Here is a 12,923-nt window from a genome sequence, read left to right as displayed (position 1 = left end):
TGATCTGTTCCGCCATCCAATAAGATCATGTGTGATCTGAATGCAGCCTCAACAGCCTTCCTAGTAACACTCTCCCTCCCTCACCCTCACCACCACCCCCACCACCAAACAATGCACTTAGTCTCCGTTGTTAATCAGGAATTTATCTAGCTCTGTCTCGGAAACATTAAACCTGCCACTAACACAACCTGTGGAAATCCTCTGCTCAGGAGAACTTCCATGTCGCCCTCTTGAAATGCGGTTTTAGGATCTTGGCAGGGAGTCCTTGGTATCACGGCTCATCCAAAAAGATGGCATCCTAAGCAGTGTAGCACTCTCAGTACAGGCAATCCTCGGACTTACGACACAGTTAGTCCCTGAAACTGTGTCATAAGTCAAACCATCGTAAGTTGGAAACGATTTCCCCGAAGGAGAGGGTTAGAAATGGGGGAGTGGACAAGGCAGCATTTGTACTGGCACATTGCAACCAGTGGCTTTTAGATGTTTAGATGTCCTGATACATTTAGGCCTCAGTTGGCGGGTCATGTTAGCTGGCTGAGCTAAAAGCTATGGATCACGGGTGCGAAAAATTCCAATGTAATCTAAAAGACAAAAAAAATTCCATTGTAATCCAGGCAGGACTTTTACCAGCAAATTGCGGCCTCATTTCTTAGTTTTCTGGATTCTGGGCTGTAGCTTGGCCAGGCAGCACGCTGCCAGTGAGAGCCTCTGACTGTTCTCCATAGCGACTTGTCGACCTGATGAGTGAACGGTGCCGGGTGTGTGGTTTCAGCAAGAGGTTTCACAACTTCTCCAGGCTTGTTCAAAACATGTCAGATTTATAAGTCATATTTATAGAAATATAACAGATGGGCTGGCATGGCATCATGAAACCAAAACCAATGTTGCAAAGTTGATCCTTCAGAGTGATCTGGACAGGTTGGGTGAGTGGTCAGATCAATGGCAGTTGCAGTATAGTTTGGGTAAAAGTGAGGTTATTCACTTTGGAAGCAAAAACAAGAAGGTAGATTACTACCTGAATGGCTGTAAATTGGGAGAGGGGAGTGTGCAGAGGGACCTGGGTATCCTTGTGTACCAGTCACTGAAGGTAAGCATGCAGGTGCAGCAGGCGGTAAAGAAGGCAAATGGTATGTTGGCCTTGATTGCAAGAGGTTTCGAATACAGGAGCAGGGATGTGTTGTTGCAATTATACAGGGCCTTGGTGAGGCCACACCTAGAGTATTGTGTGGAGTTTTGGTCTCCTTTTCTGAGGAAGGATGTTCTTGCTCTTGAGGGAGTGCAGCGAAGGTTTACCAGGCTGATTCCGGGGATGGCGGGACTGATGTATGAGGAGACATTGTTTAGGTTAGGATTTTTTTTGTTGGAGCTCAGTTGAATTGGGAGTGGATGGAGGTAGAGACTTATAAAATTCTAACAGGACTAGACAGGGTAGATGCAGGGAGGATGTTCCTGATGATGGGGGTTGGAGGGGGGGAGAGAGAGTGCAGAACCAGGGGTCACTATCTGAGGATTCAGGGTAGGCCATTTAGGATGGAGATGAGAAGACATTTCTTCACCCAAAGAGTGATGATCCTATGGAATTCATTACCACAGGAAGTAGTTGATGCCAAAATATTGAACGTATTCAAGAGGTGACTGGAGATAGCACTTGGGGCGAATGGGATCAGTGGGTGTGGGGAGAAAGCTGATGAGTTGGACAATCAGCCAATGATTGTGATGAATGGCGGAGCAGGGCCGAATGGCTTCCTCCTGCTCCTATCTTCTATGTTTGAAACTCCGCAAAAATTTTAAATGTTGTTAGTGCCAGTTGTGGTAACTCGAATGTTGTAACGCTGGGGGTGGCCTGGACCACGTTAGGCCTGAATTGTTTACCTGCAATCCAAAAAAGGAAGGACTGTGTCGCCAATCTGATTTGGTTCAAGTGGCCACTGTTTGAAAACCTCTCCCGCCGAACGTTACATTTTACTGAGGCACCAGTAGTGACTGCGCTGTACCAGTAGTGACTCCGAGGGCAACTAGGGCCAGGCAATAAATGCTGGCCACCCAGCGACACTCATGTCCCACGAACGAATTAAAAAGAGTGCTCATGACTGACAGATTGAATTCTCTGTAATACAAAGAACAGCACAGGAGCAGGCCCTTCGGCCCACCAACCCTACATCGACACGTGATGCATTTCTAAACTAAAGACCTTATGCCGCTACGTCATCCGTATCCCTCTATTCCCTGCCTATTCATGAATCTGTCAAGGTGACTCTTAAAACGCTTTTACGTTCTAACTCATATCACTCCTTTCCTGTTTCAGCTGAGCCTCAATGTGCCTTTCCACCCACCCACATCTTTCACTGATTTGAAACTCACTTGTGCACAAGCACTGGCAGGTTTAACACCTGAAAGAAAGAAATTTGCATCTTTGTTGCATCGCACACAGTGCCAGCATGTCCCAAAACGCTTTCCAACCAATGATTTACTGAGTTAGTGCTGCACTGTGAGAGATGCCACCTTTCAGATGAGATGTACAACCCAGCCCCGGGTGGAAGTAAACACTGCTACAGTTGCTGTTCAAAGGGAAAAAGGGAAGTTCGGAGGGTGGGGAGAGGGGGCAGGATCAATATTTATCCATCAGTTAACATCACACTGACTCTGGTCGTTATAAATTTGGTGTCATTGGGAGCTTGCTGTGTGACTATTTCCTGCATTGCAACAAGTGACGACACTTCAAAAAGTCATGAATTGGGCCCAAGACGTACTGGGACGTCCTGAGATTCTGAAGGGTGCTATAGAAATGCAAGCCTGTCAGCCTTTCGGTGCTGCACAGTGGATGCTGGCCTTTAGTCTCTGGAGAAGTGACCCCACAACCCTCTGACTCCGAGGCAAGGATGTTGATGCAGATCAGTAAGCCAGCTCCAATCCCATCCAGTAGGATTTATACTTTCTCACTCAGAAAAGCCTCCATATTGAGAAAGCAGGAGCAATTGTTCCAGAAACTTGACAAGGCAGTTGGAAGATGGTAGTATAAATAAGTAGCAAAGCTCTCAGGTTTAGTTAGACAGGATTACCAGCACTCTGGCAGTGTTGGCTATCAGATAACTATAGGAAAGATTAAAACCTCCTCTGCTTCAGAGCATTGTTCATTGACTTGTGTAGAAAGTGTAAGACCAGAATTGGCCATGATGGTTGAGGAGCTGCAGAAACTTTGAGGTCAAAGAAAGATTACCTACCATTGCTGGTATTCACTGTCGAGAAATAGCTTTCAAGTTTATTTATTAGTGTCACAAGTAGGCTTACATTAACACTGCAATGAAGTCACTGTGAAAATCACCACACTCTGGTGCCTGTTTGGGTAACACTGAGGGAGAATTTAGCATGGCCAATGCACCCTAACCATCATGTCTTTCAGACTGGGAGGAAACCGGAGCACCCAGAGGAAACCCACACAGACAGGGACAATGTGCAGACTCCACACAGGCAGTGACCCAAGCTGGGAACTGAACCCGGTTCTTGGCGCTGTGAGGCAGCAGTGCCGCTCCTACTTGCTGAGCTATTGGAGAGAATGTTTGTTTGGTTTTATCCGCATCTTGAGGAAATTGAATTGAATTGCTACTGAGTGATGGGTTTGATGTTTCAATAGAGCAGTCTCAAGATTAAATTCAAATTCACAATGGAAAGGTCTGTAAATGTGGGTCATTTGTGGACTGACATCAGAGAGCGATTCATTGGATTGTTGTCAAACCTTAGCCAGTTTAGGAAAGGGATGCTGCCAGCCTTGCCCAAGTGACTGCAGTCCGCATGATGTGGCTGTCTCTTCATGCCCTCTAGAGTGGTTTAACATTATGCTCGGTGGTTAAAAACCAACAGTATTATGATCATCGCTGCTCAGGATAACTAGGAGTGGGCAATAACAGTGACTATACCTGGGTCATGATGGATTAAGGATATAAGTGTATGTTGGCTGTGGAACCACACAAGGTAAAGGTACTGGTTGTATTATAGTGTCCCAGTGGAGAGATCAGGGAAGTTGCAATTGTCCTCAGAATGTACAAAATAGGAGCAGGAGTAGACCAAATGGCCTGTCAAGCCTGCTCTGTCATGCCATATGATCATAGCTGATCTCGGGTTTCGACTCCATAGAAGGGTGGCATGGTGGCACAGTGGTTAGCACTGCTGCCTCAGCGCCAGGGAACTGGGTTCAATTCCAGCCTCAGGTAACTGTCTGTGTGGGGTTTGCACTTTCTCCCCGTGTCTGCGTGGGTTTCTTCTGGGTTTCTCCCACACTCCAGAGATGTGCAGGTTAGGTTGAGTGGCCGTGCTAAATTTCCCCTTAGTGTTAGGGAGATTAGTGGGGTAATGGGGATGGGGCCTGGGTGGATTGTTGGTGCAGGCTTGCTGGGCCACATGGCCTCTTTCTGCATTGTAGGGATTCTATGAAGGTTAATGTGGAGGTGTTCAAGGTCATGAATGGTTTTGATAGAATAGAAGAAACTGTTTCTACTGGAATGAGGGATGGAGTCTTAAGATTTAAGATAAATGGCAAAATCTCCAGCACACCAGTGAAGAGACATTCTTTTCCACAAAGCGTGAAAGAGCGATGGAAGCAGGTACATCAGTGACTCTCAAAAGAAAATTGGATAAATACTTGATGAGGGGGGGAAAAACACAGGGCTAATGGGGATCAGGCAGGAATTAGTGGAATTAATTGGATAGCTCTTTCAAGGAACTGGCACAACATGATGGGCCCAATGGTCCCCTCCTGTGCTGTATGATAACAGGAGGGAGCACAAGGGGTTTGGATGTTGTGGTTGCACAATACAGATATTGACCTGGCCTTTGATTTTGTTTTTGCTGGATGTGCACAGGATCGCGTTATATCAACCTGAAACAGCTGGAAGATCACATCTGGCAAAAGAGAAAGGACCTTCCACCAGTGATTGTCCGTATCCTCCGCAAGTTCAGACTCTATCACTTTGGACGACCTGACCGATATTCGGAATGCCCATTCCAGGTAAATGCCATTATTGCTATACCTCTGTATTACACTTCACTCCAGCTGGGTGTATGTGCCTGGGCACTTGGAACTCTTCAGCATCTTGACCAGATATCTGTCCTCATGCAAGTGCCTGGAGAAGGTGTGCCAGCTCGCAGTTTCACAGTGAGGGAACTAAGGGCTGAGATCCATTCTGCTCCCACAGAATTGATGGAAGAACTCTGGTGGTTAGCTTTCACCATCTTACCTGCTGCAAGGTGGCACGTTCCCTACATACCCTCTGCAGCTTGGTCTGAAGGTTCTTGATCTCCTTTGCAATCAGTCCATGGCTTCTCTCCAGTCTGCCTCAGCGAAGCACTCCAGCCTCCTGTTCCACAGTGCACCCTCTGCTTTGTGTTCCACACTTTTCACTCCACCACTTGTTAATCCACTATCACTCTGTTCTTCGGAACTAAGCTCAAAATCATTTCACCTTGCAAAATGTTTCTTTAAAATCCATTTTATCATGCTGCTTACTTCTTTTGTATCTTTCTGCCTTCCCCCAGATCTGCTTTAATCTTTCCACCACTGCCCAGGCTTAACCCCTTGACCACCTGCTCAAGGCCGGTCCTTTAACCACTGCTCGGGGTCATCCCTATAAACCTTGTTGTTGCTCACCCTTTTGTTATATATTTAAATGGTTGCATGATTGCTTCAAGAGCTGATCACGTGATTCGATGGTGACATCATTAGGGTGTTGCTGTTTTAGCTTCACTTTGTACTCTGTACAGGCAAAAGCCCCTAGAATAAAGCTGATGTTTTAAGATTGAATTTGTGTGTGCAAACCATACTTTTTTTGTTTAAAACCCACAACCCTGAACATGGTTCAGACATTTTCAGTTAGGCATAAAAAAAATCAGCAGTTTTGCTCATTCAGTTGCTCAGGGACTAATACTACTGCCCGTTGTTTCTCATGATCACCAGCCAGGGATCCCTGGCTGAAATATGCATATGTGCAGATGTCAGGGCTAAGCGTTGTTGTGATAATCAAATAGTTGCTATGTACTTACAAAGTACTTTAAAACAATACTTCAATTTTTCTCTACCTGTTCCCAATTTCTGTCCCATAGGCCAAGTTCCTGGTAGCAGATAAATCGTGGTCAGTGACACTGGTGTTGTGGAACTCCCTGTGTATGGACTGGTACAAACATCTGGAACCAGGGATGGTGATTCGTCTGCACAACTACATTGTGAAGAAAAGTTACGCCATACGGATGGGGCAAGACCCTGCCGCGACACAAGAGCCAGTTCTAGGTACAGTGAACAGTGCAGCAAGCTATCAGAATGGATATCTGCTGCTTCTTTGGCTTTTACAAATGTTCAAGTTATTGGTTCTGCATTAGCACTTTTAGATAAAGGGTAAGGTTCCCTTGCTACCGTCCCCACAAACACTCACAAAGCAAGTACAGTGTGAATCAGCCTTCGAAAAAGCTGTCAGATCATAACATCCCTACAGTGCAGAAGAAGGCCATTCGGCCAATCAAGTCTACATCGGCAACAATCCCACCAAGACTCTATCCCTGTAATCTCCCCATATTTACCCTGCTAGTCCCTCTGACACTAAAAGGCAATTTAGCATGGACAATAACATCCTAACCTGCACATCTTAGGAGTGTCGAAAGAAACTGGAGCATCCAGAGGAAACCCACGCAGACACGGAGAGAACGTGCAAACTCCACACTGACAGTGACCTGAGGCTGGAATTGAATCCGGGTCCCTGGCACTGTGAGACAGTAATGTTAACAAACGTCCAGCTCATATTGTCACATCAGATATTCCTTTGGCAGATACAGCACGGGGTTAGATTCGGAGTAAAGCTCTATCTACACTGTTCCCATCAAACACTTCCAGACAGGTACAGCACAGGGTTAGATACAGAGTAAAACTCCGATACACTGTCCCCATCAAACACTCCCAGGACAGGTACAGCACGGAGTTAAATACAGAGTAAACCTCCCTCTACACTGTCCCCCATCAAACACTCCCAGGACAGGTACAGCACGGGGTTAGATACAGAGTAAAGCTCCCTCTACACTGTCCCCCATCAAACACTCCCAGGACAGGTACAGCACGGGGTTAGATACAGAGTAAAGCTCCCTCTACACTGTCCCCATCAAATACTTCCAGGACAGGTACAGCACAGGTTTAAATACAGAGTAAAGCTCCTTCTGCTTCACCCCAAACTTTGCCTGAACCCTATCTTCAATTCAATTTTTTTATTACAGTTGTCCCTGTGAGCATGGAGAATGAGAATGCTAGTTCAGTGCAAAAGCATGAGTGGTTTGGGCTTTGGGGCTGTGACTCAGTTTATTTATCCCAGACTCCTGTGGCTTATCAGAGGAAGCCTTCGTGCTGATCATTTGGGTGTAGTTTGTTTCATCCATTGAAATGAATCACTGCCCTTGTAAAAGGGGTCTGGTTGTCGATTGAACAGAGAGCTGGACATGGTGTTGATGTCTCTCAGAGTTAAAGCAGCCCTCAGTAAACTCCCCCCCTCCCCCACCATCTCCTTGATTCAAGAACAGCCGTGTGAGTGAGATGCTGTAACCGTATCTCAGTAACTTCAAAAACAGGGAAGCTGAAAGTGCCTACATTAAGAATCACACACCCCCATACTTGCCATGTCACAGTTCTACTAGAAAACTGTGCTATTTCAATTTAGTCCACACATCCATGGGTGGCACGGCAGCAGAGTGTTTAGCACTGCTGTCTCACAGTGCCAAGGATCCTGGTTCAATTCCCAGCGGAGTCTGCAGATTCTCCGTGGATTTCCTCTGGGTGCTGCGGTTTCCTCCCACAGTCCCAGGATGTGCAGGTTAGGTGGATTGACCGTGGTAAATTCTCCCTTAGTGTGACGACTAGGGGATTTTCAGTAACTTCATTGCAGTGTTACTGTGTAAGTCTACTTGTGACACAAGTAAAATAAATATAAACGTTTACAGAAAGGAAGCATTTCCAGTCCTATGCCACCTTTCATCTCATCAGGACATTCTACAATGTTTCTAGCCTGATAAAGTACATTTGAAGTGTAGTCATGTCATGTGTCTTATAATACAAAGATAAGGCAGTCCTTCTATATTTGTACAGGACTTTGGTGAGACCACATCTGGAGTACTTTGGTCCCCATATTAAGGAAAGGATATACTTGTACTGGGGAGCAGTTCGATAGAGGTTATCTAGATGGTCCCTCTACTATGCTGAGAAGCTAAGTATATTGTGTTGATACTCTCTGGCCTTTGGAACAATAGAGGTGATCTCAGACAAGATTCTGAAGGGATTTATTGGGTGGACAGTGAGGGATTTTTTTCTGCTGCTGGGGGAATCTGACAGTCTGGCACAGTCTTAGCACAAGGGCCTTTCCAACAGGACTGAAATTAGGAGAAATTACTTCACTCAAAGGGTTGTGAATCTGTGGGAATCTATTGTTGCAGATGCTCCATCGTTGAATATATTTAAGGCAAGGTGGACAGAGTTTTAGTCTCTTGGGATATTAAGGGATATGGGGAGCGGGCAGGAATCTGGAGTTGGGGCCCAAGATCAGCCATGATGGTACTGAATGGCAAAGCAGGCTCGATGGGCCGAATAGTCTATTCCTGCTCCTAATTCTTGTGTTCTTGAGAAATGTCCCAACCAATCTGTGCGTGGGAACATGACAATCAGCCATTTTTGTCATGTTGACTGAGGGATAAATATTGACCAACTTATCTTTGAGAATTCCCGTGACCTTGGGGATAGTGTGCCGACAGGGGCTGTGGTTTAAGGTCTTAGCCAAAGCGTGGCACTTTGGACATTGCAGCAATCTGCACTGCAGATCCTGTCTGGAGTGGAGCTTCTCATCAGTGCTTCTGTTTTTTATCTCCAGGTTCCCCAGGCCTGTTTCTATTTTAGAATTTAAGCCTTAAGCAGAAAATGGAAGCCAAAATCTTGCACAGATAGGACAGAATAGAGAATCTTTAAATGGGTGTCCAGTTACGTTACCCCCTACTCTGTAACCCCTGCTTCATCCGAAAGTGACACTTACTGTTGACTCCATGTATGTCTATCCACACAAGATAGTAGTTTAAAAAACTGTAATGTGTCAGCGACCTTTTGTACCACGTTTCACCTTTGCTGTTTAACCTTTGCACTCTTTGCAGAGCTAAATTTAAACCCAAGGAACCCGGCAGGTGAAATTGCTGTGATCAATCCCAGGAGTGTCAGAGGAGACTGGCAGTTACCATCACTGCAGTATTGCTTTGCCACCAGGTAGCGCATACTTTCTGATTTGTGCTAAGTAACCAAATTAACATAAGCCAAACAACTGTGAAGGAAAAAATGGCACTAAACCATGACACATCTCCAGGATCCAGTGTGCAGGTTGGGTTGATTGACCATGCTAAATTGCCCCTTAGTGTCAGGGGGAATTAGAGGGGGTAAATGCATGGGATTACGGGGATAGGGCCTGGGTGGGATTGTTGTTGGTGCAGGCTTGATGGGCCAAATGGCCTCCTGTACTGCAGGAATTTTATGGATGGTTCCCATCCTAGAGTTTTGAAGAAAATAGGAGAGGAAAAATGCAGGTGTCCGAACTATTACCTTTCTAATTTAGGAGCCGTTCTTTTAGATTGGAAAATCGCACGTGTGATTCCCTTACTCTGGGGACACAGTGGTTAGCACCGCTGCCTCACAGCGCCAGGGAATGGGTTTAATTCCAGGCTTGAATCACTGTCTGTGTGGAGTCTGCACGTTCCCCCCACCGGGTCTGCATAGGTTTCCTCCGGTGTTCCGGTTTCCTCCCACACTGTGAAAGACGTGCTAGTTAGGTGCTGAATTTTCCCTCAGTGTTACCCTGAACAAGCGCCGGAGTGTGGCGACTGCGGGATTTTCACAGTAACTTCATTGCAGTGTTAATGTAAGCCAACTTGTGACACTAATAAATAAACTTAGAACATTGTTTAAGAATGGTGAGGGGGGGGAACCAGATAATTACAATGCGTGGTGAGGGAATTACTAGGGAATCTATAATCAGAGTTATCCAACTTCTTGAACACCTGGTTAGAGAGAGCATCATGAATTTGGAAAGGGTAGGTCATGCTTGATGAATCTCCTTGAAGACCTGACTGTAGTGGATGGGGCGGCACAGTGGTTAGCACTGCTGCTTCACAGCAGTGTTTAATTGAATGGCAGAGCAGGCTTGATGGGCTGAGTGGCCTAACTCTGCTCCTAACCCTATGTCTTATGTCTTCTGGTCTAACAATTCCAACAGATCTTAACCTAAGTTCCCCTCAGAGCTAATCTTCCTCTTTTCTGTTCAGCAACTCCTTTTAAATTTTGAAATCTACAGAATTTCAGAAATTGTTACCACTCAGGACCAGGGTTTGATTCTCGGCTTGGGTCGCTCTGTGCCTGCGGGGCTTTCCTCCAGACACAGAGTAGAGATAATTACAGGCTATCTAATTGGCAGAAATTGACTTGTAGTGTCCCACAAGGACTTTTATTGTGGTCTTGAATATTCGCCATGTTTGTAACAACTGGAGATGATGGGACAGAAAAACACATAATCAAAGATGGGTGACGTTGTAAGGAATCTAAACGGAAACATAATTTTGCAAAGAATCTATCGATTCAGTGAATGTGCAACTGTGGCAAATGGATTCTATTGTAGGCAAGTGTGAGCTTATCCACCTCAACAGGACTGAGCAGAGTATACACTAAATGGTAAAAAGCTAGAGACAGTGGAGGTCCAAAGAGAGTCCATGAACAGTTACAGTGAATAAATCAAAATGTGGCATTCTAGCCTTTGTACCCAGAGGAATGTAATGCACAGCAGTAGAAGGCAGGCTTCAGTGTTATGGCGTGGGTAATGGTGAATGCTGTGCTGCCAAAACGTGGTGAAATGGTGACACAGTGGTTAGCATTGCTGCTTCACAGTGCCACAGACCCCGGTTCGGTGCTGGTTTGGGTCACTGTCTGAGTGGAGTCTGCACGTTCTCTTGTCTCTGTGGGTTTCCTCTGGGTGCTCCGGTTTCTTCCCACAGTCCAAAGACGTGTGGGTTAGGTTGGCCATGCTAAATTGCCCCTTCATGTCAGGGGTAAATGCATGGGGTTATGGGATAGATCCTGGGTGGGATTGTAGTTGGTACAGACTTGATGGGTCAAGTGGCCTCATGTAGGGATTCTATTCTATTCTATAAAATGGTTTTGCAATTTGTAGGGTATGAAGAGAGGTTCTGAAATCTGGAAATGATGTCCACAATTACTTGTGATGATTTTATATAAAGTAAATGTTTAGTAACAGTAAAGAATAGGAATAAAACAAAATTGCACTTAAACAGAAGAATGGCTTCACTTGGTACTTAAACAATGGAATGAAGAGCTTGCTGTATGAGGAACGGCTGAGTACTCTGGGTCTGTACTCGTTGGAGTTTAGAAGAATGAGGGGGATCTTACTGAAACTTACAGGCCTGGATAGAGTGGACATGGAAATGATGTTTCCACTAGTAAGAAAAACTAGAACCAGAGGGCACAACCTCAAGCTAAACGGACGATCCTTTAAAACAGAGATGAGGAGGAATTTCGTCAGCCAGAGAGTGGTGAATCTATGGAACTCTTTGACGCAGAAGTCTGTGGAGGCCAGGTCATTGAGTGTCTTTAAGACAGATGGATAGGTTCTTGATTAAGAAGGGGATCAGGGATTATGGGGATGTGAAAAATTTCAGCTATGATTGAATGGCAGAGCAGGCTTGATGGGCTAGGTGGCCTAATTCTGCTCCTAACCCTAACCCTAACCCTTTGTCTTATGGTCTTCTGGTCTAACAATTCCAACAGATCTTAACCTAAGCTCCCCTCAGAGCTAATCTTCCCTTTTTCTGTTCAGCAACTCCTTTTAAATTTTGAAATCTATAGAATTTCAGAAATTGTTACCACTCAGTGTCATTTTCTCTTGGGGTGTCGTTTGAGGCTGTGAGCAACTGGTTTCCCTGTTCTGGCCTGATTTGCATTGTCTTCTGGGAAATCTAAGCTGCGACTTCCTTAAATAGGCTTCAGGATTTCCTTAAATACATTCTTTTCCTCTGATCTCTCTCTTGTTTTCAATCAACCTTAGCTCCTGGGGCTAAAAGGATTGAGAGATATGGGGGGAGGCAGGATCAGGATGTTGAATTTGATGATCAGCTATAATCAAAATGAAGGGTGGAGCAAGCTCGAAGGGCCTCCCCCGCTTCTAGTTTCTATGTTTCTGCGTTTCTAATCTCTCAAGAAATGCTTTCCTCCCAGAATTGACTATATTTATTTCTTTAGTCTTTAGTTTCTTTACCATACCTACTTAGACTTTTTTTTTTACAACCTGTGAAGCCAGGCAGCACGGTGGCACAGTGGTTAGCACTGTTGTCTCAGTGTCAAGGACCCAGGTTCCATTCCAGCCAAAAGTGACTCTCTGTGTGAAGCTTGCATGTTCTTGCTATGTCTGCGTGGGTTTCCGGGGAGGCACGGTGGCACAGTGGTTAGCACTGCTGCCTCCAGCTCCCGGAACCTGGGTTCAATTCTAGGCTTGGGTCACAGTGTGGAGTTTGTACATCCTCCCCGTGTCTGCGTGGGTTCCCTCCGGGTGCTCCGGTTTCTTCCTCCTCCTGTCCAAAGGTGTGCGGATTAGATGTATTGGCCTTGTTAAATTGCCTCTGTGTTCTGGGATGCATAGATCAGAGGAATTAGCTGGGTAAATATGTAGGGTTAGGGGAATAGGGACTGGGTGGGATTGTTGTTGGTGCAGATCTGATAGGCCGAATGGCCTCCTTCTGCACTTTGGATACTATGATATATCCTCTTTGAACCAAAACAACTCAGTTCATAATGACTCTTGTTATTGTTTTATATAAAATTCTGATTGAAGTTACCCTGGGTTCATTAACATATCAAATCACAT

The 12,923-nt window shown here is 45.5% G+C and overlaps 1 protein-coding gene across 2 annotated transcripts in view; it reads left to right on the top strand.

The window, feature by feature from the left end:
• Positions 1-12,923, top strand: part of LOC145337135 (RPA-related protein RADX-like) — a 45,990-nt gene that overhangs the window by 3,411 nt on the left and 29,656 nt on the right. For both annotated transcript variants that reach the window (XM_080181915.1, XM_080181913.1), the window contains exons 2-4: positions 4,857-5,002; positions 6,094-6,277; positions 9,160-9,268. In XM_080181915.1, coding sequence (XP_080038041.1) covers positions 4,857-5,002; positions 6,094-6,277; positions 9,160-9,268 — 439 coding nt within the window. The remainder of the gene's footprint in view (positions 1-4,856; positions 5,003-6,093; positions 6,278-9,159; positions 9,269-12,923) is intronic.

The sequence above is a fragment of the Carcharhinus amblyrhynchos genome, unplaced genomic scaffold, assembly GCF_965287045.1.
Source record: "Carcharhinus amblyrhynchos unplaced genomic scaffold, sCarAmb.v2.hapA scaffold_43, whole genome shotgun sequence".
NCBI classification, from domain to species: domain Eukaryota; kingdom Metazoa; phylum Chordata; class Chondrichthyes; order Carcharhiniformes; family Carcharhinidae; genus Carcharhinus; species Carcharhinus amblyrhynchos.
This window is presented reverse-complemented; position numbering and strand designations above follow the sequence as displayed.